Genomic DNA, 27,847 nt, shown 5'->3' on the forward strand with positions numbered 1-27,847 from the left:
AGTTTTTCAAATGTATTTATTGGCACTTTGAGCACCACAAGCTGAGTGCCATCTAGTTCCATTATATTGGAGAGAAGGCAGACATCTCTACAGCTGATATCTCCAACACTCTGCAACTCACACCAAAACAATCTAGATCGATAAATAGCAGTACAGATAAGAGGAAAGATATGTATTTTTGATTCTGGGGTGAACTGTCCCTTTAAAAATGATGAAAACTTGCAAAAATTTAAACAAAACCATCCATTATAAACCAGAACAGATGGTTGTGTACGTAACTATAGTTCTACAATCAGCCTTGAGCCAAAGAGATGTGCTGTGCACTGATTTCATCCCACATAATAACTGCAAACAGAATGCATTATATATTATGTAATAGTGTATGTTCTCTTTGAAGTTAATATGCAAGACTTCAGTATAAGAAATTCTGCAATTTGTGTTCAGACAGAATTCAGTCAAATTACTTGGGAAGCTACTGCCAATTAAAGTTCACAAAGATGAATCAAAATGTTTTGTCTTCCAATTTTTTACATATTTTGTTTTTGATCTTTCTCGAGCTGTTTCACCACCATCTGCAAATCAATTTAATGTTCTGCAACTTTACGTGGCTCCTCCATTTTCTTTGTGCATGGCATTGTGGGACTCAGATTCACATTGTCAGTATGAAGTAAGACATACTTGTTTCAAACTGGAACACAGCTACAGTCTCTTCATGGTTACATAGAGTATGTATCATTCTCTATTGTACTGAAACTCCTGTTACATATTCCATGTGTGCAGAAACCCTTTCAAACAGAGGACAGCCTTTCAAACATGAATAGAGGGATAGTTCTGATACAACAGAGGACATAAAAGCTCCTGCAAGATAAAAAACATGGGACAGAAGGGTTGACAGGAGGGTACAGTGTAAGGGGAGGGGGTAAAGAGACAGAGAGAGAAACTCACGGCAGTCAGACTCATCAGACTTGTCCTTGCAGTCTGGATCTCCGTCACACTTCCACGTCAGCCGCACACACTCCCCATTGGCACAACGGAACTCCCCAGCCGTGCAGTTTGTCCGTCGATTGGGCAGGTACGGGACCCCGTCACCACCGCAGCGCTCTGGGCCTTCATCCGAACTGTCAGAGCAATCTGGGTCTCCGTCGCAGCTCCACATGAGCGGCACACACTCTGAGGTGTTACATCGGAGATGGTTGGGCCCGCAGGTCAGAGGGGAGGCACACTTAAGCTCGTCGCTGCCGTCTCCACAGTCGTCGTCGCCGTCACAGACGTAGACGGTGGCCAAGCACTTGCGGTTGGAGCACATGAACTCACCGCTGGGGCAGGCTTTGGCGTCTAGAGGAAGAGCGGAAAGAACAGAGCAAATGAGAGTCTGTCTGTCTTACTGTATCGACACTGAAGCTGGGAAAGTGTAGCATCTGTTTCGAATTTATAGTTTTGCTAATCTGCTGCTACCTCGTCTCACTTAATTGCTGAAAAGTAGAGTTTAATGAATGTTTGAAGGCCTTGTGCAGCAAGTTCACAGACATTAAATATGCACACCAGTGTTTCAGTGTTGCTTGCAGTGCATGAAATAAAAGATGAAGCTTTTACATTGGCTACAGCTGTAGGTAGATGAGAGATAATAAGACCAGAGGTGAGAAACACTTGCTTGAATTAGCTTCAAATAGGAGGACATGGTGACGGTAATAGAGCTTTTAAGGAAGGCAGAAAGTCAATATGGGTATTGTGACTGGGAAAAGACAGAAGAAAGCCGGGCAGAAGAAGAGAGGATGATGGTGAGAGACGTTCTCTTTATCTAACTACAAATAAAAGACTCACTCAGATTGAGAATCTCTTTTCCAGAGTGTCCTGGCTAAGACAGACAGCAGCACAAATAACAGACTAAAAACAAACATAATTTAAAATAAAAAAGAACAAATTACAGAATTATAAGATATCAATAAAACATTATTCAACATTCAAAACATCCACAGGCAGATGTGCCTGCTTCTTAGTCATTCAGAATCAATTTACATGCGCCCAAAGAGACCCGCTCCTGAAGATATGGGTAATTGTGCAACTGATTCCAAGCTGAGGGAGCAGCATACTTAAACACCCTTCTCCCCAGTTCAGTACAGACTTTATGGACGGTTAGTAGGAACAAGTCCTGGGGGTGAAGACAATAACTTCCCGTACTTTTTTTGTAGGATGTAGGTATGTAGGAAGCAGTTCAAGAACACCGTCTCCTGAGGAGCGGAGATAAAAGAGCTCTCTCTGCCATCAGCCCGCCCTCCTCTCCTCTCTCAAAGGATCTCTCTCTCTTTCTAGTGTTTGTTTTATCTCGTCTGCTCCCTGGCTCATCTTCCTTTTGTCAGTGACCGAGCAGGAGATGTCGGCTATCCAAACACTGCATGTTGGCACACACGCCTACATACTACAGGTTCCAGGTGATAGTGTATTGTATTCTGTCACACAAAAGCAGAGAGCAGGAACTACAAGGACAGTGAGGTTGAAAGACAAATTGGTTTGAAGTTTATAGGCCACTGTCAAGCTGCGAAGAGAGGACAAGGATGATGACACAGTTGTAATTATAACTTGCACGTTTACATGCACACTAATATCTATTATATTATATCTATCCCCTATTATTCCGAATATGACAGTATTCTGAATTACAAGTCATGTAGTTAACAAATTTATGTCTGGATTTTCCAGGATTAGCGTCTCAACTGGGGTTTTTCATTCACGTTGCGACACATGACCTCTTAACTGTTTACCGTCAGCTCTGTGTGTTGTCATGGAGATACTGTACGCAAACAAACTCGCTGACACTTTAGAAGGCAACAGATGGACGCGGAAAAGAAAAGCCAACATTTCTAGTCAGAAGAAGAAACATACAACTGCTTTTAAACACTATGAAACAGATATTTGGATATGTGCAAATATCGCAACACTGAGCTTTTCAAGAAGGACTGAAAGAGGGAGGCTTTGCATTTACAAGCGGACCAGATCAAATGCCTTGTGTGAGAAAGCTGCTCTTGATTGGTCAGAATTTCCATGTGGGAAAAATTCAGGAAGTAAACAAAACGAAGAAGAGTACACTTACAAGATAACGGGACAACGACGCAGGTTGATTTTAGCGCCGCTCATCGTGGACTATATTGCTGTCATTGTTCATTTTAGTCAAACCATACAGTTTGAAAACGAGGCGCGGCTCCAACTAGAAAACAATGTTTTGATGCATTGGATGTGCTGAATGTGCATATTAAGGCAGTACAGGAGGAGGTGCACATTAATAATCCTCCAGGACTGTAACACGCTCATGTTTAACCCAAACAATGTGTCATGTGACTGCAGTTGGTTCAGATCAGGGTCGGAACACGCTCTCACCACAAAAAAAAAACGCACCAGAGTTCATTTGTAATCAGACCGAGACCACCCCTTCAAGAAGGTCTCAGTCTGGTTGTTTGTGCGCACCCAAGTGTAATCGCTGTGTTCACACCTGCCCAAATGAACTGCACTTAAGGGGCAGAAGAATTTGAGTTCCACTGAACTGACCAAACAAGGCAGATGTGAGTTTAAACACACCATATCATATCAATGCAGAGTCAGAGGCTTAATCTGGATGGTGGTTTTGCTACTCTTAGCTTTTAGCAAGCTACTTTATCTATGTTGATTTACCTACTGCACTTTATATGGGCTGTGCCAAAAAAGTATCTTTAGCTTTAGGGCTAGCTGTGGCTATTTCAATAGACTGAACAGGCTGAACTAGCCAGAGTGCAGTCACTGCAGTTTGGTTACCTCTGTTTTGTTGCTGCCAATTACACATTTCTATGTCTTCTTGCTGTTTGACCTAAGTTATTTAAAAAAGTCAGACTCTGGTCACAGTTTCACTGTAATACAAAGGTTCTGTGTTTGGGCTTTGCAGGGCAATATTGACTTTGTTCCGTACTGCATGAAAATGTTTCTCTGCAGGAAGGAAAAGTTTGTACTGTAATGTTACCTCTCCCCTTCACAAAGCCAAGCTCATGGCTTCTGTAAATCCTTTTTCTCTCTCACTACCTTTTCCAGTTTTCTTTGTCTCAACTCAAGTCTGGCCAAAAGCGCTCAGGCTGTGAAGAGAGTCTGGGTTCCCACTGTGAGCCCATAGCAGCACAGAGGCCAGCACAGAGAGGAGCAGAATTTGATATTTACACAAACCACAGGGAGTTCAGCTTGAACACTGCTGCCTTTGGCTGTTATGGCTGGTTACAGGAAGAGATTGCTGTTTTAAAACATTCTACACAGAGTCAGCAAGATGTAAAGCGAGAGCATCTTGTCAGTGACCTGCAGGGGAAAGATCTAGTTTGCTGGTTTGGTCCTTCAGTAGTGGTGTTTTATTCTGTCATCACACATAATACAGTAAGTATAAACAAAGCAAAGGGTATAAACAAAATCAACAGTTTATGTGTTAAGCAGTGACTGAAAAGGCTCAGGCTGAGGCAAAAGCTCATATTTGCCTGTCGATTATAGCTACCATCCAAGAAAAAACCCTGTAACCCTCAAAATTAGCCATGTGAGCAGGGACAGTGGACAGGCCATCTGGCATATCGGGCAGTTTCCCGTTGAGTCGTGATTCCTTTTAAGCCGACATAACTGTATAACTGCCAGTGATACAAGAAGTCTGGCCCATTGGTATATTTTCTTAACGGACACAGAGTTGGCCCAGTCACAATTTTAAACCCAAATGCCTCCATTAAACAGCATCTGCAACAAAAAGTGTGCCAAAATGGGTAACACAAAACATGTGAAAAATGTGAATGGAAACACATCGAACATATAGCTACTAACATCACCCATGCCAGATGTGCTGATCACCTGGACGAGGAAAAAACAAACCAGGCCAGGTCCTTATTCCCGCTGCTTTCAGGCAGCTTTAGGACACAAAAGCAGAACAGAATACGTTGTACGTCGTTATATATTAATGGAAACACACTGAACATGATAACGCCACAGCTAGCATTTTAATGTTTATTCACTGTTCAATCAACGGCATACACCATGGTTGAATCACTATTGAATTATGTTTTGATTCTGATAGATGAATCAACGTTGTTCCGTAAACGTTAATCGTTCAAATCTTTCAAAATTGTTTCAGTGTTGAAACATATCTTTTTCAATTGAGATGTTGATTTATGAGAAGTTAACGTTTTTACAACCACCAAAATTCAATGTTGTTTCAATGTTGTTTTAGGATGCATTCACACTGATGCAATTTGGGCCACTTTAAACGAACCCTGGCCCTCTTCCACGCATAGTTTGGTTCATTTGGAGTGGTGTGAATGCTCACTTGAACTCTGGTGCGGACCAAATGAGCGAACCCTGGTCCGCTTGAAAACTGGGGGTCTCGGTTCACTTGCAATTGAACCCTGGCGTGGTTTGCTTACAGTGAGAAATGCAAACGGACTATCCAGCGAACCAAAGAGAGGAAGTGAACCAAAGAGAGGAAGTGAAAAAGAGAGGAAGTGATGCAGAGCGCAGTGCATTTTGGGTAGGAAAAAACCAAAGCCAACCGAGAGAAGCAGAGGTAAAAAAAAGAAAAAGTTGGAAAATGTCTCGTGGGCAGACGTGGAGTAGTTGATATATGGTCAGACGACTATATATCACAGGTGCTTGTGGCTACCCACAATGGATTTCCGTTTTCGGTCCTGGCCAGTCAATGAGCCGGGATTTCTTCTTCCTCATGCTTTTTTTCTTCCTGGTCGTTTCGGGCAATACCGCCCCCAAACGAGCAGCTGTTGTAACTGCGTGATGTTGTCCAGGCCGTTTGGTCCGCTTCAAAAAGTGCAGTGTGAAAGTGAACCGAACCAAATGAAGGAGTCCCTCGGACTATCCTGGTGTGAATGGGCCTTTAATGTTGAAACAACGATTGACATAATTTCAACCACATTTCACCATTGAAAGTCAGTCATGTGCCAGGTGGGGCACAGTATGGCATGACTCAGCTGTGTTGATCACTGGGCCCCTTCTATGATGTAGTCTATAGTGACATGACAAGACACAATAACCTTTGGGGGATGGTTTTTTTTTTTTTTCCAGTGGCACACCGGCGGAAGTGGAACGGTGTGAAAGAATGAAAAATAAAAACAATAAACAGTTTATTTTGGGTAGTAATGCATTATGTTATATTGTAAATGTAATATGTACCTGCTATTCTGTTAATAACACGTTATATTACTCAGTTACTGCTAAAACGTAGTATATTACTGAAACATGTTACTTTTGTAATGCATTACCCCCGACACTGCTAACCAGCTATCTGATTAGAGTGATGACATGAGGTGAATAAATCTTTCATACATCTGCAGAAAAGATATAAAGGCATCAACATTTAACCATCACTTATAAATAATAATAAGCTGAATGGGTTTTCCATGGTTGGCTGTTTAAAGCTGAAGCATTAAAAGCAAACGGAATCAAAAACAGCCTCAGAAAAAAAGAGATTAAATGTTAGAGTAGAAATTCATATGCAATTCCACGTGCTGACTTGAACTGGGTGAACAAACATCAGATGCAAGATAGTCCTAATTACTATCCTATGTAATTATACCATATGTTAAAGCCACTGTCTATTTCCTCTGTGTTTAATTAATTCACTGGTACTGACATGATTGCCACAGAAGCACGGGGAAAACAACTGATAGGAAAAACAAGTGTCAAGATTCAGTTCAGTGAAAGGGTTTATATTCATTAATATTAAACAGGCTCCATCTGATTCTGATGTGTTTTATAACTACTGTCCCTGTTATGCCTCTACACTAACCCCATACTAATTTGGCGCTAAATAATTAAGCAGATTCAACAGACATGTACATTATTACACAGGGGGCAGACCATTAGTAATGTACATGAGTGGCCTGGTTACACTGCAGTGAGACTTTGTTTTCCAGAGGGGGCCCTCAGTAGATGAATTTAAAGACTTGGGAGCAACTTTGCGCCCACAGACTGCCTGTGTGTAATGTTGTACAAGTCAGTGGGTTTTAAATGAAAAATAAATACCAGAGGGACCCTGCATTTCAGTCAGAGGGTTGAGTTTTCAGATTGTTTTTTCATCCAGCTACATAATTTATGACTGCTTGAACAAAAGCAGGGAAATGCATTATATATACAGTCTGTACTAGGGTTAGGTATCGGTACTTGATACTTTTAAAGTATCAACTGAAATCATCTACCATCCATCTATCCATTTTCATCTGCTTATCCGGGGCTGGGTCGCAGGGACAGCAGGCCAAGCAAAGCACCCCGGATGTCCCTCTCCACAGCAACGCTTCCCCACCAGTGAGACGTGCCTGGAACACCTCTAACACGAGGCATCCAGGAGGCATCCTGATCAGATGCCCAAACCACCTCAACTGACCCCTTTTGACACGAAGAAGCAGTGGCTCTACTCCGAGCTCCCTCCGGATGTCCGAGCTCCTTACCCTATCTCTAAGGCTAAGCCCAGCCACCCTTCTGAGGAAACTAATCTTGGCGACTTGTATCCACAAACTCATTCTTTTGGTCACTACCCGGAGCTCATGACCATAGGTGAGGGTTGGGACGTAGATGGATCAGTATATCGAAAGCTTTGCCCACTGGCTCTGATCCTCTTCACCACGAAGGTCCGGCACAGCGCCTGCATCACTGCAGACGCCACACCAAACCACCAATCCATCTCACGCTCCATTCTACCCTTGCTTGTGAACAAGACCCCGAGATACTTACTCCCTCGCTTCAGGCAGTAACTCTCTCCCAACTCAGAGGGGGCAGTCCACCGGTTTCTGGCAGAGAACCATGGCCTCAGATTTGGAGGTGCTAACTCTCATCCCGACCGCTTCACACTCGACTCCAATTCTGGGGTTCACAAACCATACTGTACTTTTTTAAAACCACACCAAGCAATAGTATATACTGTACAATAGGGCTGTAACAGTTAGTGTATTCCTGCTGAACTGTAACAGTACTGGGGTCAAGGTCTGATGCGTACAGCCACAGAATGCATGGTACGAGATTGATAAATGTAATGTAAAACCAAAGTTTCTGTCCTCCATTGTAAAACATTCTGCCTACAATTTCAGTGTCATCTTTGACTCTGAGCTCTATTTCAACATACAAGTAACCAAGGTTGTGCAACTGTGCTTTTTTTTTAAATAAGAAGCGGACCTTGAAAAAGTCATTCATGCTTTCATCTCGCCATGTCTGAATTACTGTTATTCCCTGTATTCAGGGCTCAGCCGAAAGGTCATTTACTGTCACCAGCTCATTCAAAACTTGTCTGCCAGACTTTTAACTAAAGAGACATTACACTGGCTACCTGTTAGGTCTAGAAAATTATTCTACACTTTTACTTAATACTTTTAAAGCCCTACACGCAGACTACAAACAGCCTATAACCGGAAACCAGGGCTCTTCCACTCTTCTTCCGGAGGCAAGATCTCCGGGGTTTGCCTACAGACTCTACGTTCACTGAATGTAGAGTCTGTATATAGAGACTATCCTTACCCTAACCCTAACCAATCCTACTCCTCCTGCCTAAACCTAACCAACCCAACCAACAACAGCAACAAGTGCTAGCCAATCAGAGGGAGAGTAGGGCAGTTCATGCCTTTGCCATCCAATGAGTGGGCAGTGGGCAGCCACAGCAGCAATCAAGAGAGAGTTGTATATAACGCGAGGATGGTGTGTCACACATTCAGCATCACCTAGATATGCTGATCACCAGGATGCTAAATGTTTGGGTGCTTTGAATGTTTAATGTAGCCACAGTGAAGCTAACTGAAACACTCCTCCTGATGCACAAACTTTATTTTTCATCATTCTATATATGTTGATATTTTCAGTTTCATGGCATGAGAGTGGGCGGCACGGTGGTGTGGTGGTTAGCACTCTCGCCTCACAGCAAGAGGGTTGCCGGTTCGATCCCGGGCGTGGGAGCCCTTCTGTGCGGAGTTTGCATGTTCTCCCCGTGTCAGTGTGGGTTCTCTCCGGGCACTCCGGCTTCCTCCCACAGTCCAAAGACATGCAGATTGGGGACTAGGTTAATTGATAACTCTAAATTGTCCATAGGTGTGAATGTGAGCGTGAATGGTTGTTTGTCTCTATGTGTCAGCCCTGCGATAGTCTGGCAACCTGTCCAGGGTGTACCCTGCCTCTCGCCCGATGTAGCTGGGATAGGCTCCAGCCCCCCCGTGACCCTCAAGAGGATGAAGCGGTTAGAAGATGAATGGATGAATGAATGAATGGCATGAGAGTTCAGTTTTTTGGCTGTTGTGACCTGTTGCCTTTAAGGAAAGTATCAAGTGTACAGAAGAGTTTAAAATGTTCCTCACTTTTATAATGAAAAAAAGTTTAACAAAGTTGCCAGTGGGAAAAATATTACCTCAGCCCCCTGCAAGAGGATCTTGTCTCTCTTGACACTTGCAGTACAGTCTGCTCAAAATAAATGAAAAGAAATATCTTTCCATATATATTGTTTTTCTGTGTGTACTGAACTGAAAGTGTAGGCCTATTTTTACACTCCTTCTGTACAGTAAATGTCTGTGTACACACATAGAAACCAGAGATAGCCTGCTGTATTTGAGTTTACGTGTACCACTACACTCAACTCACGCTAAGCATTATACCTGCTAAACATCCATATGTCAGAATTGTTGTTGCGAGCATGTTAGCATGCTGATCTTAGCATTTAGATCAAAGCACTGCTGTGCCAAACTACAGCCTCACTGAGCTCCTGGCACGGCTGTAAACTCTTACACTTGTTCTTGTGACAGCCAACAAGAGAGAGCTTTCCTTTTAGCATCAAGGTGATGTTGCGCACAGGTTAAACGAGTAATTCACAAATCGTGTTGCACAGCAGACACCTCATTAGCGTCATAAACACATCTATGGCTGTGCTGTTTACTCTGCTAAAATGAACAACTTCTACTAACTTTGACAGACTGGCAACTTTCCTGGTCCTTAATTTTGTTTCTCAGTTTATTTTGAATGTATATAACCAAAAGAGTTCATTTCAATTTTAAATCATCACCACATGTTGTAGCTACCTTCATTTTTTTTGTTATCAAAGCAAACCTAACTTTGTTTGCCTGCTATAATGAATAATACATAATTCAACAGAAAATACACCATAATGTCAATTAAATTCACTGGGAGCCGGTGGCACACATTCATATATTGTCCCTTCTTTCATTTCTTGGATGGAAGAACCTTTTCTGTGACTACCACCGGGGTAGTCAGAAGCTGGCAGCGTAACACACTTCACTTTTTCTGGCGGCTCTGATGAGAGATTGTTGCCAGCAGCAACCAGTGGCTCAGTTGAAGAGGCAAGAGATGACTGGTCGCTCTACTCACATTAGCATTACAGCTGATGAGTGTGTAGTGCATGTACGTGTGTGTGTGTGTGTGTGTGTGTGTGTGTGTGTGTGTGTGACTATTCAGGGTGCACAGAGGAAAGACAGAATGAAGGAAAATAGTTAAGATATATTTTTTGGTGTAGGAGGACAGAAAAAGAAGATGTGAGATGAAAAGAAAGACTACAGGCGAACATACAAAATGCATGGTATTTCCCTGAATGTGTCTGTACTCTCTTATATTTTTATATGTTAAAATATAAGCAATGCCATCAGTTGAACTGGTTGAGGGATGTAAGCAGATTCCCCGAATCCCAGCCACACAGCCGACAACGAGTTAATGACAACATGATGGCTTTGATGCAAAAAGGGTTCAGTCAGAAGAATAAGAATAGATCTATCGACACACTTTATTCATAATTCAGCAGAAAGGAAAGCACAATGCACTGTAGAAACAGGAGACGGAGAGAAGCCCCGTGCCTACAAATTAGGTGGAAAGAAAATGGCCATCCTGAAGAGACACTTAAAAGGGCCAGTGTATAAAATGGGTTGAAAACAGTGACATCAGTGGTCAAATTCTAGATTGCAGGGCTCACTCACTCACCCCTCCCGTCGGGTAAATTACGGTGGCCTCGTAGGGACAAAAGGCCTTGCGCATGAGTTTTTCAGGAGTAGGTCTATCTAGTAACGAGGTGAATGTTTATTTAGAAATCTAAACCATGTTACGATATTGTAATGAATCCCTCACGAGCAGGAGACCAGAGGAGCGTTCGGGAAAAAGGCCAGTTTATTTGAGCACTCCAAAAACTCCGGTAACACTCCAGGGGGTAAAAGACTCCGTCCCAAACTCTGACTCTTCTGGCGTAACACACACACTTCATACACACATACTCATTTACCATACTGAGTGGGGACCCCCTCCCCTCTCTGCTCAATCTCCAGCCCGCACACTGACTGACAGCGTAGCCGGTAAACAGAGCTCAGCTGTTTATTTAGCCTAGCAATATCTCCGGACTATAGTAGCTGCAATGGACGACTTTGAACGCGATTTTGAAGAGTTTCTTGTAGCGGACACAGATCCAGAGCCATACCTGTTTGAGCCGGAGCATACAGATGAGGAACTCTATGTGTTTGATGCTGAGCGGGCGAGAAGAGAGGCTGAATGCACAGAATGGGATTCGGTGCTACTGCTACCATCGTTGGGGAGATATATCATCAGGAGGAAAAGCGCCGCAGAGAGTGTATCACAAGGAGTGAAGTTGCGTCTTCTTTTCCTCGCAGGTGATGGTTCGGGTTCATTCTCTCCTGTTGCGTGGTAAGCGTGGTCCATTCGCAAACTTTATAACTAAAAAAACTTTTCACTACTCTCTATCCACGAACTACTAACACTCTCTGCTGTTTCCTCCTCCTTCTTCCTTCCTTCCGCTGTCTTCGTTGGTTTATTTATACACGCGAACGCGTTCTCTGGCTGGCTGGATTGTCCACTCGGTCTGCCGTACATACATGGCGGCGCAAGATGGCGACCTCTCTAAAGCAAGACCCTTGCTATATATCTATAAAAGCATAATTATAAGGCTACAAAAACCAAACGAATTTTATTTTATAGCAATTATACACTTGTATAAAAATATTAATGGGTAGAATATTCAGATTCAGATTGAGATTGACAATAAACCATGCCAAATATTACACAGTGGCCCTTTAAAGGTACACCACCCTGCTACTTATATGATGGTAAGTTAGCTATCTGTACCTTGAGGTGCTTTCACACCTGCCCTGTCTGATTTGGTTTAATCGAACTCATGTTCGTTTGCCCCCTAAGTGCGGTTCATTTGGGCAGGTGTGAACACAGCAATCACACTCGGGTGTGCACCAAAACAACCGGACTGGGACCTTCTTGAAGAGGTGGTCTCAGTCCGGTTACAAACGAACTCTGGTGTGGTTCATTTGTGTTGAACGTGTTCCGACCTGGATCTGAACCAACTGCAGTCACATGACACATTGTTTGGGTTAAACATGAGCATGTTACAGTCCTGGAGGATTATTAATGTGCACCTCCTCCTGTACTGCCTTAATATGCACATTCAGCACATCCAATGCATCAAAACATTGTTTTCTAGTTGGAGCCGCGCCTCGTTTTCAAACTGTATGGTTTGACTAAAATGAACAATGACAGCAATATAGTCCACGATGAGCAGCGCTAAAATCAACCTGCGTAGTTGTCCCTCCATTGTGACATTAGAAAGTGTCACATTTATCTTGCAAGTGTACTCTTCTTCAACGTTTTGTTTACTTCCTGGATTTTTCCTGCATGGAAATTCTGACCAATCAAGAGCAGCTTTCTCACTCAAGGCATTTGATCTGGTCCGCTTGTAAATGCTGCCGTGAGAACACGAACCAACTCCAGGCAATTATACAACTTTGGAACAACATCAGTCCCTGATTCAGACCAAAGCAAGACAACTCTATGTCTGAAAGCACCCTTAGATGATAAGTCCTAATGTAAACTAAGCATATAAATTTGCTTACGTTAAGTTAATGTTTCTAGGCAGTCAGCTGTCACTTTGATTTCCAGTTTCCAACAACTGCATGAGCCTAACTGAATTAGTTAAAGGGAGAAAAACATTTCAACTAAATAACTACAATTTGACTGGATAATATCTCTTTTCGTCAACTAAAACTGGACCATAAAGGATAAAAGTGACTAAAATGTGACAAAAACCAAAAAGCATTTTCGTCTTAAGACTAACTCTACGTCTAAATTAGCTGCCAAAATTACCATTGCATCAAGGTTGTGTGTAAGCATTCAAAAACAGTCATCTATCTTTAATTCAGTGTTGCCAACTTGGCGTCTTTCTCACTAGATCAAGCGCCTTTTCAGACCCTCTTAGTGACTTAATTTCTAAAAATCACCTGGCGACACATTTAGAGTCTTAATCAGACCATCAGGAAAAAATAGAGAATTGTAATTCATTCCTTCCCACGGCACCGCTTGCCTTGGGAGTTCAGTTGTAGTGAGTTTCTATGGTTGCTTTCACGCTCACTGTCTGGATTGGAAGCGCAAGAAGATTTTTCTACTGAATCTCATCTAATCACTTTCTATGACAGATTGTGGCATAAATGCTTTGTAGGGTACAACTGACGCTGAAGAGCTCAATGCTGAGATAATAACAGAATGTCAATATAAATGACAAAAACAAACTCAGTCATGTCCAGTTTCATAGACTTAGACATGAGGTGCTGACAAAAGAAGGAAGAACTAAAGACTGGCACTCTTATTATATCAGGCAGCTTGGATAACTGTGATTACAACAAGTTAAAAATGAAAGCACGCATGAACAGAAGGGGGGGAAGTGATTGGGCCAAAAGTTTAAAAGAGCATCCTGGTTATTTTAGTGACAGATGACATTTTAATGCTCCAATAATGCACAATGATGCCACCATTACAATGAGTGTATGATGTTATCTGGCAACTCTTATTTAATGCATCTCCCTTGTTAACTCACCATACCTCTCCATCGCCTGGGCCAGACACTGTCCTATCAGACCTATAGCCTGATCAGTTATTTAGAACTATTAAATTTCGACGGAGCATTCCTATTTTAACCAGCACTAGTGTTGAAGCACTGGTTTAGCGACCAAGAAACCTAAAGACCGATTGCATGAATTATATCATCTCATGTGATGCTACTGAGCTAATCAAATCTGTGTTGCGACTCAAGTGAGATACACATACAGGGGGGATGAGAGGAGAGACAACAGTCTGAGAAATAAAAGAGAGAAAGTATTTTCACGTGTTCTAAAGCGAGCATAAACATAGTTTTGAATCAAGAATGGACAGACGCACATGTTCATTCCTTCTACAGACAGTTCAAAGCTAGCATGTCTCATCATATCTTCAGAGACCTTGGGGATTATTAAAAGCGGCAATGTGGAGCGCCACTACCAGACAAAGCACAGACCAAACATACCCACTCATAGCGTAGTTCATTTTAACTGGAACTGAACTAATTAGTTTACTCGTCCTCCAGGAGGAAATTCTTTTCCACAGCAAGTGCACTCATATCACAGACATGTACGACATACAGAATTAATAGCAAAGAGACAAAAACATGGACTGGCATTCAACACGACAGACTGAATTTCAAATCAAGAGGAGGTCACTTATTTAGAGCTCATACAGATGTGGGAACAAAGCTCTTGTTGAAACAGGCACTTCTGCACATGGGTAGTCTATACCTGCGTCCAGAAGGAAGATGGAGTGGATGATCTGGGTTGTGAGTGACTGTGAGTGCTTTGCCGATTAGGAAATGGGGTGACGTAATGATAAAGGTCGGGGGATATAAATACCTTTTTCCCAGTTTCCCAGCTAAATGAGTTGTCTTAAAGAGCTTAATGGTGACTGTGAGCATATGGAAAAAACAGATGGCACTGTACAGAAGAACTTTATAATGCCATGGTACAAGAGAAGAAGGAGAAAGGGTTGTACTAACAATTGATTTAATGTACAGATGGCTGTAAGTCTCTACTGACAATGTTTGTAAATGCCTATGGCATGCTGATTAAAGCTGAGGCTACGCTCCAGTGTAATGCTGAGGTATCTAAGAGACCACACCACCTCTACCTTATCCCCTTTGGTAGCGAGACCAGGGAAGTGGACCAGAGTTTCGTGGGGCAATGTGTCATGAGTATGGTAAGAACCCAACTGCAGCACCACAAACAGAAGAACAGTTTGTAATAGTCTTTAATGAAACCACTTGCAGGTAAAGCAACAGTAAGAGTTAATCGGTCCCAAGCCGAAAGCAGGTGAGTCAGTGGCGTCTGCTGAATGCACACCGACAGAAAACAGTGCCAACGTATGCGGTGGTACCGTGAGGGAAGAGATGGGAGACGATGTCAGATGAACAGGGAAACCAAAACCAGGAGTACTATGTGTGTGAAGCCGACCGCAGACAGGGAGGGACTTGTCAGCAGCGATGATGAGTGGAATCCGTGGAGCACACACAAAGGCGGAATGTGCAGCCATGCGGTGAAGTAATCCACAGCACAAAAGTCCACAGGTGGGTGAACAACCAGTCACAGGGAACTGGGAAACAGAAACCAGGAAGCCAGAAGCAGAGCTCTTGGTCAGGACAGAAGGCTGAGTGGTTTACCGGGGAGCAGGCGAAGCAGGAGAATCAGAGGCAGGCGAGGTCGGCAATAAGGAAGCAGTTTGGGAATAAACACTGGAAAGTCTTGCATTGGATGACAAAGAACAACTTGGTCAGGAGAGTCTGTGAAGAAGGAGTCTTTATAGTGGCAGGAAGTAACGATTCACAGGTGAGAGCAGTTGGCTTGATGAGGTGGGTGTGGTGGACTGGACAGGTGACAGGCTGGCAGGTAGGATGGTGGAGAGGCAGGGTTTGTAGAAATTTACTGGGTTAACTGAGAGAGTGGCATGTATGGCAGGTAAAAAGTGCCCACTGTGACACAAAGAGCAGTTTGTTTGTTTTTAAAACTGGATGCACTGATTATTTTTGATTTATTTTAATGCAAAATGTAAAATCATTCACTAGGTTGCTCTTCTGCATCGCATCGCACTGAGGTATTTCTGCTGTGTAGCTTATATCTGTTGGAGAGCTGTGTAGAGAAAAGAAAATAATCCAGCCACCGACTGGTACACGCACAAATACCTCTGAGCATATCAGTCACTGTCTGTGCAACTTAATGTCCTCTCAGCTTTCTCATAGTTATTCATAGACTTAAACTGAGGGGACAGTTCAGACCTGTCCACTTTGCTCAGAGAGCTGAGGACCGCCACAGCCACAGCCACTGCAGCAAGGTCACTGGAACACACACACACACACACACACACACACACACAGGATGAGCAGGTAAAAACACACACTGCATACACTGCCTGCAAGTTCAGATGGGTCACAGTGCGTCACCAGGGAAATCGCTCAGTGGCTGACCTTTCCTGTGACGCTAGACAAACATTTACAGAGGAAACACCGCTGTAATAAAGACGAGACAACTCTCTCATCTACAGTAACAACCAGGAGATAATAGAGGACAAGGTGGGAGTCAAAGTGAAGGGAGTTTTTTTGACCTCCTCTGTAATCATTACTGACTGAGGAGGTTAGCAGCCAGTGGGGGAGACAAGGAATCGGTGCTGAATGATGCAAACACCCACCTGTCTAGATTTTGATTAGCAGAATGAAATAAGGGAGAATTATTTGTTAGTGGAAGCACTTCAGCCCTGTAAAACTGTGATGCACGGTATCTACCAGTTCAGCTTCACAACAGGAGAGACAGCTGTGAAGAGTGCACAGAGTAATTGTTTGCCTCGTACTATCCAAGCAGCGTTAAATATGAATAAAGAAAACATGCAAAAATACAATCACACGGAAATATAATATGCACACACCAGTCAGGCAACTCAACCTGACACTGAGTGCAAATGCAAACACACACGAAAACACGCGAATCCAGACCGGCTCCTGTGCTCCGCAGCAGATCCCAGCAGACAGGCGAGCTCAGGAGAGAAGCCTGGAGAGTAAGTGCTTATTAATCTCCACATCGCTGAGGGTTGAGGACAGTTCAACTTTCTTGCGGAGCCTCTTTCCAACTGCTGCTTAATGTAATGTTGATCAAGGAAAGCTTCCTCTGGTGAGGGCTAGATTCTACTTAATACATAATTCAACATGTGGATGACTCAATTAGCAAGATGCCTCTGCAAGATTTACTTTTCCGAGTCTGCGGCGGGCTATGCACTCTGTAAATTTCTACTAATAGCAGAGCACGCTGGGGCTAACTGGGTATATACGTTCGTGCTCAGTCAGTTTTAGAAGTGCAACCACTCCACTCACATTTGGGTAAACACAAGAGGCAGTATAAAGTGAGTTTGAAGGTTTTGCTCACTGTGAGCAGGATTAAGCTTGAGCATGCTCACAAAAGCATGAGTGTGAAAGACAACAAAAAGCAGGCTCATGTTGAGGATGCTTTCACAACTCAGCGGTTTGGTGCAGCTCCAACCAAAACAAGATGCTTTTGGTTATATTGTACATGTACAGATTGGTGTGAGCACTATCGGTTAAACTCTGGTGTGAAACTAATCTGTGGTGTAAATGCAAAGAGGGCAGGCTGTTCTCATAAACTGTTTGTGCATTCTCCTACATAAAGTAATGCACCCAAATTTGCACCCATATCTTACATAGTCATGAGCCAGTAATTGGTGTATAACCCACTGATTTGGAAGGCTGTGATCTCTTAACCAACGCGCTGACAAAAGTAGACAAAGGAAGCAGTCCCCAGGAGACGAGTGTTCAGAATCATGTGAACTTTGGGTCACTTTAAGGTACGTCCTTACCATGTTTATTTTACTAAACCTTACCTCTGTAACTTTGTGATTGATGATTGCAATGGTTATTTCAGTCTGTCTTTGAGAGGTTGTTTTATAGCAATCACAGTACTTTGACGTGCTTTACAACACTGTTGCTGAGAATGAACAAGAATAGGGATTCAATGAACTATCATAAGTATGATTATTCTTCTTGGCCTTGGCCCTCTTGTGTTCATCATACTGCAGTTTATGGTGTTATTCAAGGTTGTTAAACAACTTAGTTGTGTTGCTTTGCGACACGGACACAAGTCTCAAGCACTCTTTGGATATGATTTGTACTTCCAAACAATGGTGGTTGATGAAAGAATGATTTTTGTTCTGACCACCTGCGGTTGCAAGGTTCAGGAAAGTTTTTCACAGGCTGTTGCTGCAGGGTGGGTGTAGCGCAGTGGCAGCTGCTGGTCTTTCAAACAGGGGAAGCTCACTTTAAGTTTACATCATAAAATTTGTCATATTGTACCGAGGCAGTAACTTATAAAAGGAACATTTAATTGAAGCCCTTTTTCAACCACACTGATGCCACAGAACCACAGCAACGCAACGTTTATGTCTTTATTTACAGTGTGTGTTGTGTGTGTACTCTACAAACAGTGAAAATGAGCTATATTGCTTATGGATATAAGGAACTCTGGACATCACTCTGTCAGAAGACTCCACTCACAAATATATATGCATAGGCCTGAGCTCAAAATGCTGGTGTGTATTTCAGAAGTGCTGTCAATCACAAAGAGTTTCAGCCTTTTAGACAATTCCTCCAATCATCATCATACACTGAGCGTCCTCTCCCGCCTACCGCTCCATTAAGTCCCAGGGAAGCTGAGCCTCCCTGGAAGTGACGATTTTGTCACATTTATCCAATGACCGTCTCGCTTTGCTGCATGAAAAAAACCTGCTCAGCGCTGTCTCATAGGAATGCTTGGAGGCTCCGTGTCCACCGTGCTGACACGAGAATGTATGACAGGGAGGTCGCGTTTGAAAACTGGTGATAAACAGCTGACGTTTGAACATCATAGTCATGATGTGAAACGCATCCTAGCGCACGTTTTATGGAATGTAAATTCTTATTTTAATGTAAATTCAATAGTGCATTTCGTCTATGAAATTTTGGGGAAGTTCAGCTTCCCTTGTTGTCTCAGAGCAATCAGGTGTAGCGGCATGACAGTGGCCACCATTGGCAGTTTAAGAAACGCTTGATTTGATATGAAGCGGAGGACTCTATGGGTGGAGCACACAATTTAAACGTCAAAATAGCCGACAACCATGTTCATTCATTTGTGGGAAGTCAAAATTGTGACAGGGATTAATATTCAATTAATTGTGCAGCCCTATGTGACAGCATATTTGTAACACTTGTATAAATTCAAAGGTTAACCTGAACAACTGTATGCCTTTCTTTTGCTGATCATGAAAAGTGTAAAGGAATCAGCCTTCAAGTTTTGGCAGCTCCTCACTGAAAATAGAGTAAAACAAAACAAAATACTGATGCAAATTGTTTGACTGCAGCCATTTGCCTCATTTATATTGAGGTGTGAAAGACCTAATTTCGTCTAACCAACTATTTTGACCACCAGAGAGGATAAATTTAGCCACAAGGTGCAGTGAAGTGGTGTGTAAATTGATACGACAGTCACTTCAATAAAGTGTATTGATTTTCCCAGGTTGGTCAACACGGCACTGCAGGAGGCCAGGTCACCAAACTGCCCAGTAAATGATACGTGTCTCTTGGTTTGTTTGTAATAAGTCAGTCTAAAAAAGGAAACCTTTTAGCTGCGTTAATGGTGTAACACTAATGGTGATCTGTGAGAGCTGAATGCAAAAATAAAGTGGTGAAGGTAGATGGTGTCTGAACCCTGTTGAAAGTATGCCACACACCTTAGGTGGTGCGGTGTAGTAGTTTCTATCACTTCTGCCTATTAAGAACACGAGAAAAAGAGATGGTGCAGAACTAAAAGCTCTGTTCATTTTTAAACCTGAGCACACCTGGCCTGTCGCTGCAGGAAGAGGGAATTCCTGTGGGAGTTTCAGTTTCAAAAAGTACAAAAAAATTAGATAATGCAGACCCAGGAGACTGCAGACTCCTGTAAGGGGATTTTCACCACTTAGAGATTATCTAAACAGCACGTCTGAATGAGCGTGTAACCACAATTACATGGAAGCCTTCACGGTTAAACACAGTAGGTGTGAAAGAGTAAAGATGACAGAGCCACTGAGTTTTATCTCAGACAATGTTGATTCTGCTGTGGAAGGGACAAACATCGTAGCGTAGTTCTTAGTTCTTGTTTACACATGGGGAGTCCCTTCAACATCTGATGCTCAATGATGCCGACACTTTCCATTTATGCCTCAATATTTTGAATTAACTGCACCCAAAGATGATTTGTGACTACATTTACAGCCTCACTTGCTGAGGTTTGCAGCTGAGCCTTTCGCCGGCTGGCAGGAGAAAAATGCATTTGGACAAACATACACTGTTCATAAAATAGCTTTATTCTAGGTTTTGTTCGAATGCCGCCGCATCACTTCACACATCTTCATTCATTCATCTTCTCCCTCTAAACCCAAACATACAGCCGAGTTAATGTTGCTTTGAAGTGAATTCTCCAGCTGCCCCTGTGCCAACAGCTAGCCCGCAACACACAGACATACACATACACACTCACACAAACCAATTGGTAATTTCTACCACTCGTCTATCGCCTCAAATGACTGTATATGTGAAAGATCTAAAGCCTTCTGTCTGCAGTGCTTAAGAGTAATACAGCAAAGTAGTGTTTTTGACAAGCAAGGCAATTATTATCCGCTGATTCTGTGAACTATAACTTCTTTTAAGTTTGCATTTACACACATTTTGTGTCACTTAAAACACTTAACCACACAGCACAGATCGTGACTGTCAAGGCTCATGCACACCTTCAATTTCTTGTAGACAGGTTCATGGGAGGAAATGTCTACAGGCAGAAAAGGAAAAATTCCCGCACACAGTCCTTTTACTGGCAATAAATGTGATTCAGAATTACAACATTTCGGTCTATCCATCCATTTTCATCAGCTTATCCACCGGGTTGCAGGGCAGCAGGCCAAGCAAAGCGCCCCAAACATCCTTCTCGCCAGCAACACTTTCCAGCAACGCTTTCCAGCTCCTCCTGGGGGATCCTAAGGCGCTCCCAGGCCAGATGAGATATTTAATCCCTCCAGCATGTTCTGGGTCTGCCCCGGGGCCTCCTACCAGTGGAACATACCCAGAACACCTCCAACGGGAGGCCCCCAGGAGGCATCCTGATCAGATGCCCGAACCACCTCAACTGACCCCTTTTGACAAGAAGGAGCAGCGTCTCTACTCAGAGCTCCCTCCGGATATCTGAGCTCCTTACCCTATCTCTAAGGCTGAGCCCAGCCACCCCACAGAGGAAACTCATTTAAGCCGCTTGTATCCGCAATGGCATTCCTTTGGTCACTACCCAGAGCTCATGACCCTAGGTGAGGGTTGGAACTTCGATGGACCAATAAATCAAAAGCTTCGCCTTCCAGCTCAGCTCCCTTTTCACTACGACAGTCCAGTGTAACGCCCACATCACTGTAGAAGCTGCATCAAACCGCTGAGCATTTTGTTTTTCAGAACTTCAGTCATTCGGCACACCTGTACCATCAAGACTGCTGATTTGACAAGTTAGCAAAACATGGATTATGCTGAAGGTAAGGTATGGTTAGTTGAGGCATTAAAAATCTTAGTTACAATAAGGAAAACTGTGCAGAGTTAGGGTTAAATATCCACTGATCATCCAAAAAATTAGACCCACTGACACATTAAGTTAATAACATAATGTTACAATGCAATGTTATGCTGGGAGACCTTGGGTCCTGGCATTTATGTGGATGCCACTTGACATGTTCCACCCACCCAAACACTGTTGCAGACCAAGCAGACCTCCTCATGGCAATGGCATTCCCTGATGGCAGCACCCCCACCAGCAGCACAACGTGCCGTGACACATGGCAAAAACTGCTCAGGAGTGGCCAGAGGAATGTGACAAAGAGCTCAAGGCATCAACCTGGCCTCCAATTTCCCCAGATCCTAATCCGATTGAGCGTACATGGAGCATGCCAGTACTCCAAGGAGGCCCCGCTGTGGATCGGACTTCGTTCTGACCTGTCGAGGCAAACACACAGGACCTCTGGGGGTGTCCTGGCACGTCACACAGATGCTTGAACAGACGGAGATCTGGCAAATTTGAATTTATTGAAAGGATAGTCTCTTAAAATGTAGCATCTCATTTTTAAGGGGGTCCTCAGACAGAAATACAGAACACAAACATACACTACAAATACACAGATTCAGACGTCTCGTTCACCATCTCCCATTCAGACCCCCTGCCCTCAGCTGTTGCTGTCCTGAAGTCCTGTAGCGGTGGATAGAGGTAAAAGATCTCAAGAAAAGAGGAAAATGATTCTAATCAGATGGAGCTCTGTATTGGAATGACCTATGTCCAACTTCTTTGAAAATTCTGGGGACAAAGAAAAAGGGATATTGCATATGTCTAAGTGGATATGAGGAATTACATGGAGTCAAAAACTGTTTCAAACACAAGGGACAATTGAAATGAACACATTTTAAAATGAACTGATTTTGAAATTTGGAGGCCAGGTCGATGTCTTGGGCTCTTTGTCATGTTCCTCGGGTCATTCATGAGCAGTTTTAGCTGTGTAGCATTGTGAACTGTACTGCTAGGGGTGCCACTGCCATCTGGAAGTGCTGCTGACATGAGGGGCTGCACTTGGTCTGCAAAGGTGTTTGGGTGGGAACTGCATGTCAACACACGAATGCCAGGACCCAAGGTTTCCCAGCAAAACATTTGTCATAACAAAATGATGCATGTTATTCACTCCAGCTGTGAGTGGCTTTAATGTTGTGGCTGATCTGTGTAGTTATATGAATATCAGACTGTTTACTGCATGAGAATGACCACTGATGTGTGACATAAATGTAATGCAGCAATGTCCAATATGGACATTATCCCTTATGTGGGCTGGACCACATAACAGCACAGGAGACTCAAGGCTTGGTACCTAGAGATTAGGGTAACAGCTTCTTGCACTTGATCTAGATGCCATCTTTCAGGCTGGCATTGGGCCTAATCAGTCTTCACATAAACTAGCCTGAGCAGCACTTAACAGTCCTAATTTGCAATGTTATCCAGCACTTTGCTGCTCTGGTGTCAGAGTCAACTTCTCCCTCCTGGTCACACTGAGTGGAGTTTACCTCTGGAGGGAGTTTGGCCGTTGCCTGGGTGGGCGGCAGCCTGCTGCCTGCCCTCATGTCACTGCTGAGGAGCTTAAGACTGCCGCATCAATACAGACATTAGAATGAAAAAAGGATTAGCACAGGCTAGACTGGGTCTCAATGGACAGCGCAGTGAAAAGCCATCTAAGCTAAGAAGGCATTAGATCTAAAGTCAATGGAATCACTACCACTTGCTCTGGCAAGAGTGCGTGGGGCCACTTTGAGACAGGGCCTCGCTGACAGGCCACTTCCAGGCTGATCTGGTAACAAAATATCTGTACTGCAAAACAAGATAAAAGCGTTTGTATCACAGGTATCCTTCAAGGAGGAGAGGGTAAATATCTATTCAAGAGGACAATTTCTTTGATTTATGTTTTAATTTTATGCCAAATTGATTCGGCTTCCTCTCTAAATAAAGATTCAAACTTGTGTGTATTCCCGACAAATACACATAAACTGCTTCACCGCCAGCCAGTCATAATCTCAACACCCACACATACACAAACAACTAACAGGGAGCAGATGCCTGAAAAGACGAACATCATCATTTATATAGGATAATAAGGAGATGGCTTTTTTTTCTCTTCCTCCCTCTGTGAATTTGCCGCCACGTGCCATTTTGCACCATCTTCAAAGTCTAAACACCACACCCCCTACAGCTCTGTTGCCTCAATCAATTTTTCTTGACGTGGAGAAGCGAGGGAGAGGGAGAAAAGAAGAAGCCGATTCTTCACGGCGCCTCAGAAGTAGGGCAAGTATAGTCCCTGCAGGGGACGGGGGGTTGGGGCAGCGCACGGTTGAGTTGTCTGATTGGCCGGGTAGGAGGTGATGTAATTTTTGATGGTTCTGAGGGGCCCTGCAGTGGAGAGGCTAAAGACTCAGGGTTCAAAATATAATGACAGAACCCTACAAATATCAACAGAAAGCTGCAAATTTACTGATACTCCACACCAAAAACCATTCCACTTCAAAGAGGACTCGAGTGCAGCTGGCTTAAAACTCAAACCTCACTTCAAATCCCTCTAATTATATAGAGTGCTCCCTACTGTGCTTTAATGTCTAAAGCCTCTGGATGATAAGTGAGATCAGAAAGGATGAAACCCCATAAAATACAAAAAAGGAGGAATCTGTGTTCTCCTTCGTCGACTGACTTTGAGCCTCATCAAGTCATCCACTTCTGCACATTTGTCACTGCCATTATTTGAATTAAGACACCCTCTTGGAAAGCAGCTGGCAGCCAAAAGTAAAATCAGCAGACACAATGGCGCGTGTGTTTCATTTAGGTTATATACATCATAGCGGAGAACTGACAGCCGCCTTTAACAAACTCACCAGACGCGCAGTCCTCCTCATCCGCCCCATTCTCGCAATCCTTCTCCCCATCACATCTCCATGACAACGAGACACACTTGTTGGTGGATCCCCCACAGTCAAATTTCTCTGGAGGGCACGTCTGTTTGCCTGTGGGCAGAGATGAAAGAGATAGTGAGATTACTGCAGCGGTTTTATGATCCCATAAAGACGGCAACAAAAACAACTACAAGCCACCGCTGGACTCGATTTCTATGGCCCCCACGATGCAGCTAAAACTCGTCCAAAACTCCAACACACTGGCCAATTGATTTTACCGTCTGGACCGCCTCTAAAGAGACATGCCGAAAGATCATGAAATACAGCAAAATGCACAGTTGGCTGTAAAGCAAAAGAACAACCCAGCTCCCCCCACCCTCCTCCTTTTCCTGCCAATCTGCTCTAGTTGGCACACGGGCGGTTTGATCCAGATTACAGTGCGTTTAGTATGAAGCATGTTGTTAATTATACATCTTTGCTTACAGTGCAGCCTTAAGCCTTCCAGGATGTGATCAAAGGGTCAGCCTACATGGCAAAACATTTAACTTTTTAACGATTTTATTTCCGTATTATATAACTTTTTTTTTTTTTTTTAGTCACAGGCTCCCCCTCAACCCTGGCAGGTGATTTCAAGTATTCATTAGCACCACCTGTCACATTTCAAATGTGTTCAATTGAATTGTATAATGATGTTTATCAACATTATTTTTTGTTATAGTAGCATATCTACAGTATATATAGTATTATATCCAATAATCAGAATAAAAGCCTCATGTGACCACCTCATTCAGAAGGGTTGAGTGGTGTGGTGTAAACCTTTGATTATCCGTTCAATGGGAAAACATTAGCATGAAATTACCATGTAAAAGCTAAATTTGACTGTTTCTCTCTGGTTCAAATAAATATATTCTGCATGCCGTCCCATGTTGGGGTAACTTTAGGTCAACAGCTGTTTACTTCTGCCTCCCTCGATGATTTTGACAGAGAATAGATTGTCAGTTTAAAAAAATATTTGCCACTCTGCTGGTGCTAGGTTCCCATTTTAGTGCTACGATTAATAAATGTATTCTTTGATTATGAAGCAGTCGCCTTATATAACATTATTGTTACAGGCTGACCTGTGGAGTCGCTGGTTATAACAAATCATCTGTAGCGACCAGTATTAGCCTGTTTTATGAGACATTCAAAGCTAAATGGTAACATCTACTGATAGTCTACATGTGAAGTGTTGATGGGATATCTGTCATTTGTAGATCTTGACCTGGGTTACACTTGTGTTACTTACTACTTAATAGTCTTAACAGCGGCAATCACTGCCTCTCATTCTATACTGTATGTGTTTTTTACAACCTTAAGTTTCTCAATAAGGTTGTTAAAAATATTTCTGGCAGTAAGATGCGTCACAGAAGGGAGAACCACTTTGCACTAGTCAAAAAAAGTTATATTCTGATTAAATGCCTTGGGATAGAGGACTGCAATGGGAGTGGGATCCAGCGGGACCAAACATACATTTCACAGGGACAGGTGGTTACATCTTTGCTGTCTGTGGTAGGAAAAAAACCTACATGTGGGTCCCTGGTCTGGTTGCCAAGCAGTTTATTTTATATAAGTTCTTCGGATGTATAAAATTGGGTTGTTGGCTACCTCAAATTATGTGCCCATTTCTCGATTATCCTGTAAGTTATTCATATTCCTTTAGTCGGTAAGGGTCCTCAGATCAAAAGTATCAGAAGGGTTAATCATAAAAATGAATTCATGTTGTGAGTATTGTTTTAACAGGAAAAAGTGGTGTTGTGTTGGTATGCCAGGTGCTATAATCCTCCATTGCCGTAACTCACTCTCTCTGATGTGCTGTCTGTCGGAGCTAGATCGAATGAATGATTTATAATTGATATATTATCTGAAGCCTAATTTTTAAACAAGTAATATTCATACTGGTTTAAATAAACAATTTGATTGTATTTCCTGATCTTTGCTGAGCAACAGTTTTGTGTGAAAGGAATTTAAGGCCTGCTCCATATAGACGCCTGCCTATAAGGAGCATTACATTTTACGATAGACACACTCATCCCAGAGACACCAGAAAAACTGTTATAATAAACATACCTTTGAACTAGAACATAATTTCGCTATCTATTACTGACAGGCACCATGGTAAAATAATGTGTTCGCCCTGTGAGATAAGAGAACACTCAGTCTATTAATAAGCAAATTATTGTGCGGACATGTACTGTATGGTTAGAATGCCAGTCAGAGCGGGCAGTGCTCTACTTTACACACTTTATGGATCACTTTAATTAGCGTTTTTTTTTTTGTTTTTTTTTTTTTTTTTCTCATCAGGTTGAACCACAGCTAATAAGTTTGGTCACAGTTTACTTTACTATAATACAGTAACTAATATTACTACAATTATAGCCATTTATTTGAACTGTATGTATTTAGCATTAGCTTTTTTGCTTGCTAACCAGCTTTCACACACTCTCAATCCCTACACCTAGCCTTCAGTGTTTGTTTTTTATTATCAAAATATAATTTCTGTTTTTTAAATCAGCTGTGTTCCTCTACAACTTTCCACATCCCCCCTGGCAACAAACCAAGGTTAGTCTTTGAGACCTTCCAGTGGTCATGTTTTGTATTTTCATTGAAACAGCATTGTTCCAGCTGACAAACAATGCAATGAGGGGCTCATTAGTGGCGTGATGACTGAGAACAAGCTCCATAATGAATACCATTTATGAGGTTAGAATAATCTCTGATGCTGTCACTAGCGATGTAAGGTGCAAACTGCATTCTGGGTAATTGGACCAGACAGGGAGAAGGTCTGCCAAACCATCCTTCTAAACAAAGCACATCTGTTCAAATGGAAATGCGTTCGTTAGAGCGCTGCACTTAGGCTAAAACTGGATTCCTTTTTATCTAATGTAAATTCAGTATTCAGCAGATTTTAATTATTGAACAATGAAGTGTATATCTTTCATGAAAAGCTTTTATTTGTGGTGCTTTTTACTGTGTCTAAATGCCTTTAAGGTTCATTTGTGTGTTGTTTTTAATTAACTACAGTGGAAATTAATATTCTGTGGTGTCTGTGATTAAATCATCTTTACAGTAAGCATGAAGGCCAGTGCAGTTTATACAGATCTATGGTAAAGAACCTTTTCTTCTAAGTTAGAATAATAATGTTGATTTGCTTTGCCACATGCCACCAGATGTTGGAAGCCAATACCTTTATCAATATTTGAGACATTAAAAAGCAGATAACGATATATTGACCAATATAAATTTGGTCTTTTAAAAAAATGTAATATGCTATAGCTATGTTCTCATAATGAAAGGTCATGTTCTTCAACCCAAATCAAAAGCACACTTTTTAACACAACATAAACATTTTTACAAGGATTCTTTAAAGTTGGTTATAAAGGTCTACGGGGAGCATTACATGATTATACTATTTCTAAGTGTCATCCAACATACCTCAGGTATGTTGGA

General features: G+C 42.6%; 1 protein-coding gene across 3 annotated transcripts in view; it reads right to left on the reverse strand.

Annotated features, from left to right (window-relative positions):
- LOC125902063 (low-density lipoprotein receptor-related protein 8-like) overlaps positions 1-27,847 on the reverse strand; it is a 156,936-nt gene that overhangs the window by 57,808 nt on the left and 71,281 nt on the right. For all 3 annotated transcript variants that reach the window (XM_049598161.1, XM_049598162.1, XM_049598160.1), the window contains exons 4-5: positions 24,344-24,472; positions 946-1,335 (exon numbers count right to left, since the gene is read on the reverse strand). In XM_049598161.1, the coding sequence (XP_049454118.1) occupies positions 946-1,335; positions 24,344-24,472 (519 nt within the window). The remainder of the gene's footprint in view (positions 1-945; positions 1,336-24,343; positions 24,473-27,847) is intronic.

This window comes from Epinephelus fuscoguttatus, linkage group LG15 (genome assembly GCF_011397635.1).
Source record: "Epinephelus fuscoguttatus linkage group LG15, E.fuscoguttatus.final_Chr_v1".
In the NCBI taxonomy this organism is placed as follows: domain Eukaryota; kingdom Metazoa; phylum Chordata; class Actinopteri; order Perciformes; family Serranidae; genus Epinephelus; species Epinephelus fuscoguttatus.